The following is an 18,556-nucleotide window of genomic DNA, read 5'->3' as shown; positions in this document are numbered from 1 at the left end:
GGGTGTCTTTGATAGGCCTCTGTGTCCCCTCCTGTGGGAGGAGTGATGGGCTAGACTGAGCCTTTTGTAGAGCTTAGCACTCTTACTGAAGGGGGAATGGGGCCACTGACCCAGAGACAGGGTTTCTGTATAGTTTTCCTGAAACGTGTTTGGCAGGAAGCCAAGTGAACATTTTTATTGGGTAGGAGCACCCCTGAGAGCCTTTGGGGCCTGGGGTGGGGCCTGTGACTGCTTTTGGGCTCCTGCAATGGGTGTGGTTGAGGATCCTGCTGGGAGGGCCCCACACTGTGACCCATGGGGAGCAGCAGGGGAGGCTAAAGCACATGATGTCATCTTTGGATGTTGGACTGCAGATGTTTTGTCTTTCAGCCAAATTTGCTTTCCCATTTGGATTCAGTTTTTATTTGAGCATATCCTCCTTCTGCTCCCACCCTGCATCACGCCTGGCTGGGTTTCCTTGGGCAGCTGTCTGGCTGTGAGCTGGGTACTTGGGACCTGGGGTTGTCTTGATGGCTGACTTGACTTTGGGGAAACTGCAACCCTGTGGAACTGTGAAATCTCCAGCTGATCAGCTCCAGATGTCCTCTGTTCTTCAGTTTTGAGCTGTTCTTCATACTTGCCATGGTCTCCCAAAGCTTGCCTGCAGGATGCTGGTGGCCTGGTGCCCAGTGCACAGGCTGATTTTGGGTCCGCTGTCCTTGTCCATTCGTCAGCATGTAGCAGAGCCGCCAGGGCTACAAGGCCTCCCCAACAATGACAGTTCTCCTGTACTCCCTTCCTCTCCTATACTCCCTGACACCCAGTTTCTTCTCGGAGATCGAGGACATGAGAATATGACTCAAAAGGAATAAAAGGCTTAAGGCCTTGACCTCCAGGAACTCTAAAATGGAGCCATTCTGCTCTTGCAGTATTGCTGGAATGTTGGGACAGACCTGGCACACAGTGAAGAGATACTGTGCCACGGTTTGTCATGGTCATGATTATTTATTGGAAAGTTAGGACCAGCATTGTTGGGTGGAGGCTGAATCTTTAGTGAGAGGCAGCCTCTGAAGGTGCAGGAACTGGGGTAGCTGAGGTGGACTCCAGCGGGGGGACATGGGACTGGAGTTAGACTCCAGGTTGTTGGGTGGGATGTGTGCATGACAGTGTGAGGCACTCACAGCTAGGTGTGTTGGAGTCACTCACATTATGGGTTTTACAAACCGTCATCCATAGCCTCCAGTCAGGGTATCCAGCCCAGATCTAATCCATCCAGGAATGGCTGAGGCATGCATGTTTAGAGAGACATTTTTTTTTTTTCCTCATGCTATCTTTAATTTTTAAATTACATTCTTAAAACTTAGGTAAGGAGTTCATGCTCACTTCAGCCAGTTCCAACAACTTGAAGGCAGTTGTAGTCAGGAGAGATGGTGGCCCCTCTCTCCTCCAGACCCTCCCTCAAGTCACCAGGCTCAGCTCTGGGCAGAGTGGAGACAAGGCTTATTTGGGTTGGTCCTGGTGCCTGACGCTGGGTGGGCCAGCCTGTTGGGCTTGGGGAAAGCTTGTGCTTTGTGGCACTTGGCATTCAGGCCAGTTGGCTGCCTTGGTTAGAGGCCTGAGAATTTGAGGCTGCTGGAGGGAAGTTTTCTTTTGGGTGGGTCCTGCCACATTCCTGGGCCATGATTCAGACCCTGAATCCAAGTCAGCCTGCTGAGTCACTATTTCCATCAGTGCCCTCCAGAATGAGCGAGCGGAGCCCTTTCTGGGGTGGGGTCTCATGACTCACCTCCACCCTTGCCTGGCCCTCCACCTTTGGAGGAGGCCCTTGATGCTGCTGCATTTCTTTCCATTCTTGGCTCTGTGATGAGGCCTGCCACCACTGCTTGGTAGATTTAAGCAGCTGGAGGGCACAGGGCTTGCCCAGGGAAGAGGAAGGCCTTGGAAGTGGGCTCAGGCACCCTACCCAGCTGCTCAATTCCATGCTCCCCTGGCCTTGCCCTCCATCTAGTGTGGACATGTGACAGAGGAGAGAATGGTAGGAGGGTGGAAGGAGGGTAGTAAAGACTGTCCCAGGGAGGGGAAATGCAGGCTGGTGGCTGAGACGGAGTAGGAGGCAGCCTTGAGACAGGAGGAAAGGAAAACTCTGGAGGGGACAGCAAGGCCCAGAGAGCTGGGCAGCAGGCTGACACCTAGCCTTTGAGAGGTTCACATGTAAGTGGACTGGGTCCCCACATGGTGGGTCTGGGTCTGCCTCTTCACCCTCCTGTGTTTCAGCACCTTGGGACCCACGTCTGTGCCTTCTTATTGTGCCCTACGCATCCCTCGCCTCTCTCCTGGTTTGCCAGGGCCAGAAAGAGAGCCCCTGCCTTTTTCTCTGCTCTCCCCTTCCTGGAGCAGCACCTGAGGGCCTGGCTGCAAGGTCCCCAGAGGCCACAAGGGGTAGTCTTCCCAGGTGTCCACATCCAGTTCCACCTCCATTTAGCCCAGAGCCCTGGTCTGAACCTGTTAGGTGGGGGTAAGGGGGCAGGTCTTGAAGGTGGGGGGGGGGTTGGCCTGGCCTTGGCTGGCTGGGACAGGGGCCCAGCAGAAGGAATGACTGGTCCTGCCCCTCAGGCGGAGGAGGAGCTCATCAAAGCCCAGAAGGTGTTTGAGGAGATGAATGTGGACCTGCAGGAGGAGCTACCATCCTTGTGGAACAGGTGAGGGCCGGGAGGTGGTGCCTGAGCCTCAGCCTCCTTTCCAAGGCTGCACAACTCTGTCCATGGTGCCTTGCACCCTTTCAGGGCTGTGTCTCTGGGGAGGGTTGTCCACACTGACCTGCATGTTCACTTTGTCTGCTTCCCTCCCCCCTGCAGCCGTGTAGGTTTCTATGTCAACACGTTTCAGAGCATTGCAGGCCTGGAGGAAAACTTCCACAAGGAGATGAGTAAGGTAGGCTTTGGTGACTCCTATGGGCCTCAGGGACTCTGGGCCTTGCTCCATCCACCCTGCTCAGGGCAACTCTCAGAGGCACAGAAGGGACTGATGAGCTCCCTTTACCCTGCTGAGGTTCTGCATATACTGTTGACCGCAATGTTCCCTCTGGCCCCTGCATTCAGAGTATTCCGCCCAGTGGGAGCTGCTGGGTGTGCGGTGGAGGCTGTCAGGCTGTCAGGCTGTCAGTAGAGCTGGAAGGTCTAGACCCAGCCTTCGTCCTGCTCCTGGTCCTACTCTTCCTGCCTGAACAGAGTCAGCCCCACTCACTGTAAATGTGTTCTCAGACAACGTTGGCCCAGGGAACTCAGTGTTAGAAAATGGTGGCAGTTTCCCAATTTGTAGACAGATAAGAAATAAATTGCTAGAATTTTCTCAATTTTTAATGTTCTTTCATGTGTCTTAAGATATTGAAAGACATCTTTGTTATTTGCCAGAATCTGATGTAAGAAAGGGTCTGATTAGCTTAAATTTCTATGTTCTGTTATTTTCATTTTAATTTAACTGGCAGTTAAACTGCAAAGCTGTGTTGGAGAAACTCAATCTTGGCAGCTTTCTCCATCTGTGCAAGTGGGTGGGTCTGACTCTGTGTTGCGGGCCCAGAGGAATAAAGTGATGGTGGTGGATTCCAGGCCCAGGGCAGGAGGTGGAAAACCAAGGTTGGGGCCTCTCCTGAGTTGCCATCCTGAGGATGATTTCCTGCCTTTTAGGCAGTCCCTTTCCTTCCTCCTTTTCCTTTTCCTTCAGAGACTTGAGACAGCCTGGGAAAATTTAAAAAACAGGCAGAGAGAGGGGGAAGAAAATATTTACATAAAACAGAAGGAAAATTAATCTCTGAACTTCCTAGTAGCCAGAAAAAAGAGGGAAATAGTCTCAGTAATGAGACTTACTATGTGCATGTGATAAACCTCTTCTCTTGCCTGTGCATCTGGTGGAATCTGGCAGTTGTAGTGTGACCTTGAATCATCTTGGCAAAATGACCTAAACAAGTAGGATCAATAGTTAGTTTGCAAAACTAGTTTAAAAAAATTTAAAAATACTACAACCTTTATGTGGAATTTTGGGAAATCCCTACAAGGAGAAAGAAAGGGAAAGATGGTCTCCAGAAACAGTAATTGTTAGCAGAGCAGCCCACGTCTTCCACTGCTCCCCCTGGTTTCCTGGGTGTGGTATGCTGGTTCCCAGCTCCAACTGATGAGGAAGAGGATCTTGTTTCAGGTGGGGATGGGGGTGGGGGCGGGGAAGGGGTTAATAGGGAAGAAACGGGATGGCATTGGGGAGAATGGGTCTATTTGGTGGCTCCAAAGGTCCCCCTACCTGGTTGCTATCCCTCCTGCAGCTCAACCAGAATCTCCACGATGTGCTGGTGGGCCTGGAGAAGCAGCACGGGAGCAACACCTTCACAGTCAAGGCCCAGCCCAGGTATGTAATAACCACTGCCCTCCAGGCTGCTGGCAGGTGTGGGAGGTGTGACTTGGGGTGGGCTTCTGTTGCTTGCTGCTCATGCAAGGTTGGGACAAGGCTTTTTCTTGTGGTCCCGTGGGTTTGGCCTCCCTGTGCCCAGGGGAGCAGGTGAGGTCACTGCCATTTCCTGCGTCTCCCATCAGGGGAGGAGCATTCCTCAGCAGTTGGCACAGCACCTGAACCTCACTTCCTGTGGAGCAGGAACAGACAGGGTGCCTGTGTAGGTTTGGGAGAGGGTAAGGGGGAACTGAGTGATTCACAGGTGTGGAGCCTTTTGGAAAGTGATTAGCCCTCTTAGATTGGGGCGGCCCCATCTTTTCTCTCTTGTGCTCCCAGGAAGCACAAGCCTCAGTATGGTGGCATTCAGTACACCCGCAAAGGCATCCTTGTTCCTGCCCTTAGCCCAGCCCTGGGCCCCTCCTGCCTCACTGCGTCTGAGGAGACAACTGTTTCCTGAGGGGCAAGCATGAGGGAGGAGAGGGAAAGTCTTGCCCTTTGTCTGTTGCTCATGGGATATTATAATGAGTCTGATATTTTCCTTCCTTTCTGGCCATTGTAGTGCAGTGTGGAGAGCACAGGGAACCTTACTTTCCTTATCAATAAAATGGGGTGATTGTATCTGCTGCTTGGGGGTGATTAGGGTACTACCTAGGACTAAGGAGGTTCAATGACTAAGGTTACTCCCTTTTGCCCTGAAAATAAAATATATGTGAGACAGAGGGACCCAGAGAGTGCCCTGGACTGAGGAGTGCTGGGGGTGGAATGAGCTGGAATAAAGGCCAAAGGCAATTTCCCAGGTCACTGGATGGAGGACCTGCCTCCCCTTGTGCTGCACTGCCTGGCCTGACTGAGGTCACGGTGGGAGTGTCCAGGTTGGGTGCGAGGGGTGAGTGGTCGTCATCCTGGGCATTCATACTCTCAGACAGCCATTCTGTGGCAAAGGGGCTGGTCATTCTGAGGAAAGAGCAAGGGACATGGAGTCTTGTGAGCCTGCCTTATACTGAAGGAGGCCTATTTGCCTCCTCTCTCAGGGCCCCGTGTGGCAGCTGACTCCAGTCCTACCTGGTACTTTGGGCCTGGAGCTCCTGTGGGCTGGACTTCAGCAGCTTGCCAGGCTGAGTTGGGGCAGCTCCCCCTCTGCTCATTTTGTCAGCACTACCTCAGGGCACCTGGCAGCATGCCCAGGTCAGCCAGGGGGCTCAGGACTGGATGATGGTGGCCCAAAGGCAGGGTCGGGCCCTTTTCATGACCCCTGGGTGTTAGGGGAGACTTTGCTTCTTTGCCCAACCCCTTTGTTAGGAGTTGCTGATGGGGGATGGGGACAGGCCAGCCCCACATCCCACTTTTCCCCCAAATGAAGACCTCCACGTCCTGTCCGTCCCCACAGAAAGAAAACTAAACTGTTCTCCCGACTGCGCAGAAAGAAGAACAGGTACCGGCAGTGAGTGCTGCATTGTGGGGATACCCCAGGCCAACAGCCTGGCTGGTGGCCCCAGCGCATGCGCCTCATGCCCTTCTCTGAGGGCGCCACTAACCCCTAACCTGCCTTCCTGTGTGTGGTGCTGCCCACAGAGTCGGGGCTGCGTGGTGTCATGTGTGGCTGTGGGTCAGACAGAGGGGTCATGGGGGGAATGGCAGATAGACAGCCTGGGCTCAGTTTAGCATCTGCCTTTGCAGACCCATGTGTGCCAGCAGCAGCTGGATCCAGAGCGTTAGCAGGTGGATTGTGTCGCCAGAAAGGAGGCCTGGGTGGTACAGGGAGGGCTGTGCCGTGCAGTGGTTGTTCTGAAGGGGTGTGTGCCTGTGTGCTGTCCTTATGTATACTTTCTTTTTTAAAAAAATACATATATATATTTATTTTTTTGATTTAACTTTTTTCCCATTACAATTTTGTTCCCTTTTACCCCCCTCTCCCCATTTATATTCTTCAAGGAGGCAAATACATCCCATGAAATGCAAATTCAATAAAGATAGGGCAGTACCAGCAGTGACTCTCACATCCATTCTGCCGTCTAGATCGCCCTCTCCCAGGTGATCAGCTACTACCCTGTCCAGCACAGTGGCCACTCACCTCAAATGGCTGGCCAGCATTTGGAATGTGGCCAGTGTGACTGAGGAGCTGAATTTTTAGTTTAATTTAAATATAAATATAAATATAAATATAAATATAAATACCACATATGGCTTGTGGCTAGTCTTGGTCAGCACTGTCCTCGAGTTAATGGGAGTACAAACATAGGTGTTCAGTTTCTGCTCCGTTTGCATCCATGTGGAGGTTTATGCACATTTGCCTGAACAATCTGGCTTGGAGGTCTCACCCTATCATCCCAGCTGCTCTGCTATAGGCACTGCCTCCTGTTCACCCACCTGCCATGGCTTCTGGGTGGTCTCCCACATTTTCCTGAAAGGGCCTGTGGCCCGTGGGAGCAGAGATACAGAGACAGTGATGGCGTGGTGTGGCTGGGAGCATGGTGTGGCTGGGAGCCAGGCTGTGCTTGGCATTCTGGTGGGAGTGGGTGGACAGGCAGGGAGGCAGTGAGAGGACTTTGGGGTCAGGCTGAGGTGGGGGGCTGAGCCTGCACAGCTTGTGTGTGGCGTGTGGGCTGAGGCTTACTTTGCCTTTCGGATGTTTGTCTTTCTCCTGCTGGGGAGCTTGGGCCCTCCGTGGGGCCAGCCTAATGCAGGCCTTTGGGGCTGCAGGGCTGCCTCGGGCACAGGCTCCTTGGGATCTGCCCCCATCCCCTGGGGACCACAGGCCTCCAGCCCAGAGCTCCCCATGTGTTCTGTGGTCTCAATTTCACCAGTCCTCAGGCACACGGACGCAGTTTCGCACGTGGAGATGAAACATTTTCCCAGTGAATCTGTGTGGACACACGTTATACTCAGTTTCACAGACTTCTCTACATGCTCATACATACGCACCTATTTTCATGCACATGGACCTCAAGGCATCTGGACATGCACATGCCCCTTCAGACACACACCTGTGGACTTGCACATTTCCTTTCAGACGCTGGGACCTCCCTCCACTGGGCTCCCTCTTGTTTTGCCTCCACAGTGACAACGCCCCTGCAAAAGGGAACAAGAGCCCTTCACCTCCGCCGGACAGTTCCCCTGCTGCCACCCCTGAGATCCGAGTCAACCATGATCCTGAACCGGCCAGTGTGGCCACCCCTGGGGCTGTCCTCCCCAAGTCCCCGTCTCAGGTATCTTAGTGGCCTGTCGCCTTCCCTCTCTGCTCTTTTTCCTACTTTTCTGTTATGCCCTCTCTTTTCTAGTTTTCTGTTTCCTTCCTGGGCCTGGGTAGGTTTGGAGCCAGAGCTTTTACCATAGGGGGCTAAGTCTGGTCTTGTTCTTCCTTGGACCCTGCTTGGTCCAGGCTCACCTTAATGGCCCTGACCCTCTCAGGGGCATCTGTGACTGTTTATTTCCTCCTTAGTGTCCCCCTGCCTCACAGCATTGTTCCCCCTCTCCCTTCCCTCCCTGGATTTTGGGTGGCTTGACTTTCTCTATCTCCTTTTCCAACTGAGACATAGGTCCTCAGAAGCAGCTGCCTCCCCTGTCCTCACCTTCTCTCCTGTGTGGGGCCTTGCAGGACCTTTAGAGGGACAGCAAAAGAAAGGGCTCAGAAAGGGTTATGTGAGGTGGGCAAGGGGACAGGCCTGGGCTTCCGGTGTGGCCCCTGCTGGAGAAGCCTGGCCTCTGCCCCTACCAGGTTTCTCCGGGTTTCTGCAGCATCCCCAGGAACTAGAAGGGAAGGGAAGGGAAGAGGTACAGTGTCCATGGGCAGACCTTGCTGGACCATGTTAGGTTGTACCCCAGCTCTGTTGGGTTTATGCCATCACCCCATTCAATAGCTGATTAAGACAAAGATGTTAATTGGGCTGAGAACCCACACTTGAATAGCACTTACTTTGGGCTGGACACTGTGCCAGCACATTGCCTATTTTTATTAATTGAATCCTGACAATCATCTGTGAAGCAGATGCTGTTATCAGCCCAACTTGAGAAATGAAGAAGCCCAAGCTCTGGTGTGTTGTGTGACTTGCCTGAGGCCCCCCAAGTGGGCCGGTGTGTGACAATCTTTCTTCTGCCTCCTCTGGGCCCTGGCTCTGTGCTGGCCCCCACAGATGATAGCAGGGACCAAGCTGGAGCTCATCTCACAGGATGTGGAGAGAGCCCAGGATGTGGAGGCCTGAGAGAAGGCTGGGCTCTTGGGCTGTATCTCAGCTACTGTTTGTTTCTCAGCCTTCTCACCAGGTGGTGAGCCCTCCTATGGGCACTCCCTTCTTTTCTCTTCTTTCACTTCCTTCCCTCCTCCCTTTTTTTCCTTCCCTTTTCTCCTTTCTCTCTGCACAGTGTTTTTGGACCTCGTGCTGTGGGAGGGTGGCCGTGGTCCTGGTGTCTGTCTTGGGGAACAGTGACTCTTTTTGCTTCATTTTTCTCAGTTGCTTGGGTGGGGCCGTGGCCTGGGATGTGACTAACCATGGCTTTGTCTCTATCTCCCCCTCCTTTCCCACCCAACCTCCACGCTCTGCTGTGCCTCCCTGTGTGGCCCCTCACCCACTGTTGAACCACAGCTCCGGAAAGGCCCACCAGTCCCTCCGCCTCCCAAACACACCCCATCAAAGGAGGTCAAGCAGGAGCAGATCCTCAGCCTGTTTGATGACACCTTTGTCCCTGAGATCAGCGTGACCACCCCCTCCCAGGTCAGCCGCGGCTGCCGCGGCCCAGCTCCCCCTCCTCTTGCTCTCTTGGGGTGTGCATGGCCTTCCCTCCATCCCACACCCTATTCCCCTGTCTCAAGAGCTTGGAATCTGGCCAGAGAGCCTGGCCTTGAGCCTCCCTCTCACTCATTCCTCATCCTTTCATCCATCATTTCTCATCGATCCACCTCTGAGCATGTACTGTGGCCAGATCAGGGCCATAGGCAAATGGTCCTAGCAGAGATGGTCAGCACAGCAGTGGCCTTGTGGTTCCATCAGTGCTATGGCCAAAAGGGGTGGGGAGCATGGAGGACCTGGGCTGGTCAGGGGAGGCTTCCTGGAGCAGGCAGCCTGGAGCAGCTGAAACAGCGGCATGTTTATAGGGCAGAAGGGGTGAGAGATGGGCTGAGGAACTTCTGGAGTTCAATGTGCTCATAAATGCCCTAAGGAGGCACGTAATGCCTGTTCACAGATGGACAAGAGGAGGGCCGAACAGGGGAAGGGCGCTGTGGTAGCACTGGAGCGGGCTGCACGCAGGGTGTTAACTGCTCCAAGCCTGGTTTCCAGGCCTCCCTGCCAGGTGCTTTCCATGTGAGGTTTGGTCTCATGTGGACTGCTGATATCGGGATGCAGTGGGCCTGTGTTGGGCTGCTGCTGTAGGGTTGCTCTGCCTGGGGAGCTCTGGGCTCTTTCTCCTTAGTACAAACTCAGAGGCCAGAAGTGGAGGGGCAGAGCTGGAAGGCATGAATATAGAGGGAAAGGCGGATGGGATCTGAGAGTAGTCTCTGCTAAGAGGGCTCTTGGGGCGAGTGGGCTTCCAGCCAACCCCCAGGGAGGACTTTGGGTCAGAAGTAGGAACTTTCAGTAGGGGGTGCTAGGTGGGTGCAGGGTGATGCCCTGGCTCAGGGGCCCAGGAGGTGTAGCAGCCCCTGTCTGTAGAAGGTAGCTGAGGCTGGCCCAGCGGCACTCCTGGAGAATTGTAATAAACAGGTGGTCAGACCTCCAGGGTAGCACGCTGCTGGGATGCTTGCAGTTGGAGCGTGCCTCTGCCTGGGTTACCTGAGCTCTAGTGAATCCTGACTGGGGAGTGGTGCCAGTACTTACCTACACAGCCTTGTTCAGTTTTCAATCACCCTCTGTGAGGGGGTTGTCTCCGTGTAACAGGTGAGCCTGTGGGCCTGACCTGCAGCCAGACTGCCTGTTCTGAGTGTGTCCATCTCCATATTTACTGCACTCTGCCCTTGCTGCCCCTCTGCTCACTGCAGGGAGCCGGGTATCTGCCCAGTGGGAATGGGGAATGTACACTGTGAGTGCTGTTGCCTGGGGCTGGGGTGGGCTGGTTCCATCCACGAAGCTATGCTGACAGGGCTGCTCGTCTGGGTTGTGGTGAGTAGCCTGCTTCCCTGTGACAAGGACAGTCCTGGTCCTGCACGGTGGGGATGGTGGAGGTCTGTCCTTTAGCTTGGTGACCATGTTCCCTTGGAGCATGAGGGTGCAGCTGTCTGGGCCTGAATGACTTCTGAGAAAGGCAGGTTGTGGGGCTACTTGGGGAGAGAGATGCTGCCTGCAGGCTGGTGGGAGGGCACCTAGTGTCTGTGCACCTAGGGTATCCTGAGCATGCTTTTCCTTAGGGACAAAGGGTTAGGGGGACAGAGCAATGATGTCTCTCCCCCAGGATCATTGAACAGGGCTTGACTAAAAAAGTTAGTCATTGAGGTGAGCTTGGGCAGGGCCTCCAGGGCCAGGGCCTCCTGTCCAGGAAGTGAGTCCACGTGGCCTGGGATCACTAGGCTCTGTGGCTTGGCACCAAGTGTTCATTCTCAGACCTGAAGGCTTGGGCTGTGTCCTGGCAGGCCACACCTCAGCTGTGCAAGCCCCTCCCCATTCCTCCAGGTCTTGTGTCCTTTTACAGAGGGCCTCAGAGGGACAAGGGCTAGAGGCGCTTCCTATCAGTGCTGAGTGCCCATCAAGAACAAGTGGAGCCGGGCTGGACTAGGCTTCTGGGGGCTGTAGCCCTCCCAGAACTGCATGAGGGCTGGGGAGGAGGGCCTGGGCTGAGCCAGTTTCCTTCCTGACCCAGAAATGGAGACCCCTCATAACAGATGGAGACTGCTTCTCCCAGGAGGGCAGCATGTTGTCTGGGCTCTGGTGCTGAGCTGGCTGTCCTCTGCAGGTGTTTCTGGGAAAGACCCTTTTTTACCAAGATGGTGAGGCCCAGCTTACAGTGGGGCTAGTTCTCCCAGCGTGAACGGGGCCACCATGTCCCAGCCTCCTAGGGCTGTGCTTGTCACACGAACATTCTTGAGTTGTACCCAGAACCACTGAATGATAATCTCAGGGCTGGCTGGGACAGAATCTTCAATGCGACACAGGTGCCACAAGTGTTGGGGACTCCATCTTAATGATTGGGCTCCTAGGCAGAGTGGCTGGCTCAGTCCTGCCCTCACTTCCTGGAGCTGGCTAGGGGTTTGTTGTATTCACAGGGTGGCCTATCCATTTGGGGTTGTGAGAGGAGGCTGAAGCCTATCCCAGGAGCCCTATGAGTCAGAGATACCATCTGTGATCTAGTCCAGCCTGGTCTGTAGCCTGTGCTGCCTCTGGGGGTGTGTGAAGTCTTGGGAGTTTGTAATGCAGGGAGATGAGAGGCACAGGTACCTCCATCAGCCTACAGGGCAGAGACCAACCAAGAGAGGGGGTTTGCCATTGGTCTGGCAGGTAGTTGGCCTGTTGCCAATGACTGAGGTGGGTGCCAGGCTTGTGTGGGTGGTAGTGTGTGCCAGGGTCTGGCGTGGATAGTGCTGCTTTGTGTGTGAGGTGGACATCATGTTCCTTGGGCAGCTGCTGTGTGTGTCTGTGTTGAGCGTTTTCTATTTGTCACTAACTGCCTTCTTCCTCTACTGCCACCGCTGCCAAGTTTGAGGCCCTGGGGCCTTTCTCGGAGCAGGCCAGTCTTCTGGACCTGGACTTTGACCCCCTCCTGCCTGTGGCAAGCCCCGTGAAGGCGGCTACACCCTCTGGTCAGGTTGGTCTGAGTCTGCCACCACCCATGGTCCCACTGGTCTCTGGGCTACCAGGCCATGGACTCACGCCTGCTCACTAGCCCTGTGGGCCCATGCAGGTCTGGGCCTTTAAGGATCTCCTCCCACTCACACTGTGGTCCCTGGCCATTGTCACCTCTCTGGTCTTGATTATGGGGAAAGGGAAGAGAGCAGACAGAGGCTGGTGAGAGGGCCCTCAGGAGAAAAGTCAGCTGAACACTCACCTGGCAGTGTACCATCCAACCTAGCACCGCGCACCTCCCCTCGCAGCGGCCCTATGTTGGGCACTCCCTGGCCTGATGCTGCAGCCCCTGAGATGTGTCCAGGACTCAGCTGTCTAGGGACCGCAGAGCCTGGCTCAGGGCTGGCCTGTGCCTGCTGGCTCACCCTGGGTGGGTGCAGGGTAGGGGGATTACTGGGGACTGCTTGTCTGCCTCTGTCTCTAACTTCTGTGCTAACTCTGTCCTCCCTGTGCTGCACTCAGCCGATCCCCTGGGACCTCTGGGAGGTAAGCCATGTTTGCTTTGTGCCTGTCCCTGGGAACAGGGGGACAGTAGGGGAGCTGCTCTTCTGCGTGTGCTAGGCCCACTACCTATTCCTGCATCTGGCTTGTTCACAGGTGCACAGGGGAATGTTATGCCACCTCCTTCTGGGGAGGCGCCATGCCTCTACCCAGGCCCTATGGGAAAAGAGCTCCTTGGTGTAGCCTGAGAAGGAGGTCCTTCTTGGTGTGGCCCAGTTGTCAGGACCTGTGAGTGGCCCTAGACAGTGACTAGCAGGTCACCCAAAATGGGCACGGTCCCCTCATGCTGGGCTGAGGCCTAGAGCTGGAGGGCCTTGGTGTGGAGGGTACTTGCCCTTGAGGAGCTTTCTGTCCCCAGGGGCCACATAGGGCAGTGGCATCAGGGGGCTGCTGGGACAGAGAAGGAGGGGAGGGAAGGCAGAATGAGGTTAGGTGCCCTTATGTGAGCAGGGCCTGCTGAGCATGTGTTGTCAGAACCTAGTGGCTCTGACGTAAAGGGTCAGGGAGGGCATGGGACCTGCCCTGCAGGAGCAGGGTCTGGGGTGATAGTGTTGGCAGCCTGGCTCCGGGCCTCTTGGGAAGCTCCACAATAGGGTTTCACTCTGGAGGAGTCCTGGTGGGAGCTGGGAGAGCCATTCTGATGAGAAGATTTCAGTGGGTGCTGAAAATGTGGTGGTACATTCATACACCTACCTGTCCCTTTGGCAGTGGATCAAAGAACTGGAAGTGCGTGTCCTTTCTGAGGGTCTGTATAAGTTCCCTGCTAGGCTTTGGCAGGGCAGCCTGCCACAGGCACCACTCTCCCCTCTGCCTGCACTGGCAGCTCATGCCTGTCTTCTGTCTCATGCCCTGCCCAATACCTTCTTCTCCCTGCCTCCTATCCTCCCACCCTGTGCTCCCTGGTGGCCATCATCAGCCCACGGAGAGTCCAGCTGGCAGCTTACCTTCCAGGGAGCCCAGTGCTGCCGAGGGCACCTTTGCTGTGGCCTGGCCCAACCAGACGGCAGAGCCGGGCCCTGCCCAAGTAAGTGCCCACCTACCAGCTTCCCATCTGTCCCCAGTATCTCGGAGTGTAGCATGAAAGATGAGCCCAGAGAAGGGGCACAGGATGGACAAGGCCACCATGAGACTGAGGTTGAGGCAAGGGCTATGAGCCGCGTGCCTCAGGATGGGGCTTGTCATATGTGTTAAGGGTGGCTGGGGTCAGATTAGCCCCTCTCCCCTCACCACTCTCACCCCAGCCTCCTGGCTTGAGGCCTTTCACAGTGGGAGGGAGGAACATTTAGAGCACCCACTGGTTTATGGTGGGAACTTTTCAGAATTTTCTCATTTAACCTTACCCCTACACTAGACATCTTTTACAGAGCTAGGAAGGTTGAAGGATTGCTCCCAGAGCGTGAAGTGGCCAAGTTTGAGTGCTGGCCAAGGGCAGCCTGACTGCATTCTGATGCATCCACTTGGCCTTGTCCAGGCCTTCAGCCTGTGCCTCATCCTCTTCTGGGAGCAGCCTGTGAGGGCAGGTGGGTCTGGCAGGTTCCAGGAATCTGAGACTAGGCCAGATCTTGTGCTCAGGGCTGGGGCTTATGAGGGAGGGTCAGGGGTGGCCCCCTGGGGCCTGTGCTGTCTTGTGCCTGTCAACATCTCTCCAGCTGCTCCTCAAGCCCATGGCCTCATCTTTCCTCCCGAGGTTCTCAGTACTGTGCAGAGAGACTCTGGCCAACTCTGGACACCACTTGGGTGGTGCTCTCGGTGGCCCTGTTCCTTGTCCTGGTGGCGGTGCCCCACTTTGTGTCTGACCCCATGCCGGCATTTATGTTGCAGCCAGCAGAAGCCTCAGAGGTAGCGGGTGGGATCCAACCTGCGGTGGGAGCCCAGGAGCCTGGGGAGTCGGCAGCAAGTGAAGCAGCTTCCGTAAGACTCAGGGACCAAGGCTCTTTCTTCCCTGCTATCTGTCTGCCAGCCTGCCTGCCTGTGCCTCCCAGCACTGTGTCTTGCCTGTTCTCCTTGCATTGTCCAGGTCATAGTTACTGTTGAGACTGGAGGCAGGATGGGCTGGCATCAGGCTCAGACATGCTTCCCCCTGCTCATCATCCCTGCCCCGTGGGCTCACTTCTGCTCAGGCTGACCTGTGCTCTCCTCCCAAACCCCTGCCCAGAATTCTCTGCCTGCCGTCGTGGTGGAGACCTTCCCAGCAGCTGTGAATGGCACTGTGGAGGGAGGCAACGGGACTGTGCGTTTGGACCTGCCCCCGGGATTCATGTTCAAGGTGAGCCCAGGCTGCTGACCCCACAGCCTGATTGCCACTGTGTGACAGTGTCCTGGTGGTGGAATCACCCCCTTTATAGATGAGAGCATGGAGCCTCAGAGGCTGTGTGGTTGGCCCAAAGTTGTCCTGCTTAGGAGTAGCCTCTGCTACCCAATCGGAGATGTGGTATCTCGTCTAGCGATGTTCACGTGCTCCTGGTCACTGTTGCACACCGCACTAGAGCCACCTCAGGGCCTGGTGCACTGTGCAGGGTTGCAGGTGGGACTAAGGGCCTTAGAGTGGAGGATGTCCAGCTCTCCCCAACCTCTGCAGGTGCAGGCCCAGCATGACTACACAGCCACTGACACGGACGAGCTGCAGCTCAAGGCTGGGGATGTGGTGCTGGTGATCCCTTTCCAGAACCCTGAAGAGCAGGTGAGGCTGGTGTGGGGCTGGGCTGGCTGTGGGGCCACTGGCCAGGGAGCCCCACCAGCTGCTGGTTAGTTGGGACTCTCCTCTCTCTTCCTTTCCTGTCCTTTTCTCTCATCATTCATTATTCCCCTCCCTTTCTTCTTTCTTTCTATCCTTTCCCTCTGCCTTTTTGCTGGCCCATCTCCCATGTTGTCACATCCTCCCCCTGTTGCTGTCTCCCTGTCTGTCTGTTTTCTCTTTTCTCACTTTCTTCCTTGAACTTTTTCCTGCCTCAGTCTTCTTGTTTTCTTTTTTACTCAGGCTTTGTCTTCCCTCTCCCAGGTTTCTACATGTTTCTCCCCTTTTTCCCTTCCCTGCCCCGAGCTCTCCTTTCTCCCAGGACAGGGTCCCTGGCCATCCACCCATGACTTCTCCTGCCCCACTTACTGTCACTAAGGTGCTTTCTCCATGGCCTCAGGTTGGGCTCCCGTGACCCTGCATGCTGTCCCCTCCAGGCTGGCCCTCTGCCCGTCCACACAGAACCCACGGGGACAGTGTGTGGTCTCTAGCAGTGTATGACCCTTGAGCACCTCAGCCATAGCCCCAGCTGTTTCTTACCCCAGATGTCTTCCAGAACCGCCTCCTCCTGCTATGGCTTCGGCTTGTTAGTATTTTTACTCAGTGGGCTCCCCTGTGGCCAGGGCCTCGCCAGATGAGGCGGAACTATCTCTTAGGTCGGAACAGGCTGGTTTGTGCACATAGCTGTGGCCCTTCACCAGGAATCCCACTGTATGGCGTTGATTAGCTTTTGTGGGGTGCCAGTGGTGGTTTGGGGGTGCCTACCTTGATATCCAGGTGACATTAACAGTGCATAAAAGTCCTGGTTAGGGTGACCCATTTAGTTATCACCACATCTGTATGGTTTAATTGTCAGGGTGGCTGAAGGTGGGAGGGGGGCTGGATGTGAGATGAGGCCAACTTGGGTGGGGGCCCTGGGCTGGACTTTACGGCACCAGGTATTTACTGAAGCCACACTGGGATGGGAGGTTTGAGTAACAAGGATTTCTTGGGCCTAATGCTGAATCAGCCAATTCTCCTAAACCTCAGGTCTCCACTGATCTCTGTCGTGGGCTAGGTCTGGGCTGGGTAGGGTTTTCAGAAGCAGAATCCTGGCCCCTGGCCCATAGCTGACGTCAGCTGGGGTGGGTACAAGTGCCTCAGGTAGTACATATGTAGAGTCTCTGACAAGGCGGGTAGTGACATGGAATGAAAGAGCAAAAACATATAAGTGGGTACCAGGCAGAGCCCACTGTAGTGACAGTGTTGGCCTCAGCCACAGGCCAGGTCAGTGGCTCCTGCAGGCCCAGGGTCAGGGCCAGGAGCCAGGGAAGTTGTCATAATCCTTGGGAGGGGTTAGAGTTAGGGCAAAGACCCCATTGGAGGGTTTGGTGTGGTGCTGTCAGGTCACTTGAAGCTTTTAATGCTCAACAGAACTTTCTGGAGTTGTCTGTGTAAGTCTGGAAGGACAGCTGATATCCTCAGTGAAGTGTTCTTTGTGGGTACCTGAAGATGGAGATTTCCTTGGCTGGGATTGAGGGGGTTGTTCAGACACGTTCAGACCAGTGCAGCAGTCAGCCTGCCTTTCCAGAGTGAAGAGGACTCACCAAGTATCGAATTCAGTCCACTTGCTGAAGGGCAGATAGCTTCTGGGGCAGTTAGGTTTGGATCTGGGGAGATTAGAATGGAATGCTGCCTGGAGGAGGCATTCTTTAAGGGGAGAAGTGACAGGCTAGAGGAGGGGACATCTTCCCAACAGGTTCTCAGTGAGACACATACTCTGTAAGGCCCAAGTACCCTCCTTCCCCATCCCTGGATGATCTGCTTCCCCTTCAGGATGAAGGCTGGCTCATGGGCGTGAAGGAGAGTGACTGGAACCAGCACAAGGACTTGGATAAATGCCGGGGTGTCTTCCCTGAGAACTTCACGGAGCGGGTTCAGTGAGAGGTGGTAGAGCTCTCTGAGTGTGTGAAGAACACCTTTTCCCCAAAAAATGTGTGTGTTTTTGTTTATTTTATTTTATTTTTTAACTTTTGGAAAGCAAAGGGAAATCGAGAGGAGAGACTAAGCCAAGAGGTGTTCTCCCAAAGATAAGGTTGTTTTCCAAAGAGCCTGGTTTCGGCAAGTTTGGTCGAATCACCAGTGTTCCTGAAGCTGCTGTGTCCCCTAGTTGATTTCCTGGCTGCCCCTGCCCCTGCCAGCGCCCTTTGGGTGGCTGCAACTGCTTGTGCCCAGCTGAAGGGTGGGGCCTAGGAGCCTCAGAGCCACTGTGCTTGCCTGAAGCTTCGGCTGAGCCATCTGGGCAAGGGTCCTCCTTCCCTGGCAGCTGCTGTGGGTGGGACCAGTATCTCCAGACACCTTGGGACCCAGACAGCCATTTGGCCTAGTCCTGCCCTGCAGACCGTCTGTGTGCTGTTTGGAAATAAATCATAGTGTTCAAAACAAAATGAAACAAAAACACTGATAAAAGCACTTAGAAAATGTGTGTTTATTTTTCTCCATCCATTCCCGTTTTCTGTGCAATATAGCTGATTACCGGTGGCTTTCCTATGACACAGCTTGCCCCTCAGGCCCTCTGCCAGGAAAGTATGCTGGGCGAGAGCTCGATTCCCGGCAGCCCCACCAGCAGCGCCACCACCACTTCCTTTGGAGTTCAGCTGGGCCCCGAGCCAACAGACGGCCTCAGCCCCTCTCCCCTGGAAGTTTTACTGAGGGTTGGATGGGAGGTGACAGGAACAGGTGACAGCAAGGGAAGATTAGGAGCTGGAAGAACCAGTAGCATGCCAAGAAGTCTGCAGGTATCACCCTGAGTGATGAGTGATGTGATTTAATGTATATGAGAACTTGGGGTCATGTGATTGTGTCACAGCTTAGGAAACAGACCCAAGGGGGTTTTGTGGCTTGCAAGGAAGGTCTTGTGGGTTTGGTGGGGTGGGTCTGAACCTGAGCAGTTGGCTCAAGCACATGGGAAAAGCCTGTGCCTAGTGTGCCAGGACAAGCAAGCTTGGCTGTCCAGCTGCTCCATACAGGCTGTCTAGGACTGACACCAAGGTCAGTGTGTGACCAAGAACAACCCACGTGAATCTGTTCCTCCACGTTCCCAGAGGAATGGTCATTTGACCTCCCTGCCCCCACTGCCTCCATGTCCCAGAAACTGTTC

General features: G+C 54.8%; 1 protein-coding gene across 13 annotated transcripts in view; it reads left to right on the top strand.

Moving 5' to 3' along the window:
• BIN1 (bridging integrator 1) overlaps positions 1-17,877 on the top strand; it is a 54,375-nt gene extending 36,498 nt beyond the window's left edge. For 2 of the 13 annotated variants that reach the window (XM_054575033.1, XM_054575036.1), the window contains 12 exons: positions 2,593-2,678; positions 2,835-2,910; positions 4,292-4,374; positions 7,475-7,622; positions 8,997-9,125; positions 12,037-12,144; positions 12,645-12,668; positions 13,600-13,707; positions 14,505-14,594; positions 14,839-14,949; positions 15,262-15,363; positions 17,233-17,877. In XM_054575033.1, coding sequence (XP_054431008.1) covers positions 2,593-2,678; positions 2,835-2,910; positions 4,292-4,374; positions 7,475-7,622; positions 8,997-9,125; positions 12,037-12,144; positions 12,645-12,668; positions 13,600-13,707; positions 14,505-14,594; positions 14,839-14,949; positions 15,262-15,363; positions 17,233-17,340 — 1,173 coding nt within the window. In that variant the 3' untranslated portion in view covers positions 17,341-17,877. Of the gene's footprint in view, positions 1-2,592; positions 2,679-2,834; positions 2,911-4,291; positions 4,375-5,803; positions 5,849-7,474; positions 7,623-8,996; positions 9,126-12,036; positions 12,145-12,644; positions 12,669-13,599; positions 13,708-14,504; positions 14,595-14,838; positions 14,950-15,261; positions 15,364-17,232 lie in introns of all 13 variants that reach the window. The other 11 variants (XM_054575039.1, XM_054575042.1, XM_054575040.1 and 8 more) reach the window with 8 other exon arrangements.
• Positions 17,878-18,556: the final 679 nt, after the last annotated feature.

This window comes from Pteronotus mesoamericanus, unplaced genomic scaffold, assembly GCF_021234165.1.
Source record: "Pteronotus mesoamericanus isolate MK-2021 breed Mesoamerican mustached bat unplaced genomic scaffold, CSHL_Meso_final contig_27, whole genome shotgun sequence".
NCBI lineage: Eukaryota > Metazoa > Chordata > Mammalia > Chiroptera > Mormoopidae > Pteronotus > Pteronotus mesoamericanus.
This window is presented reverse-complemented; position numbering and strand designations above follow the sequence as displayed.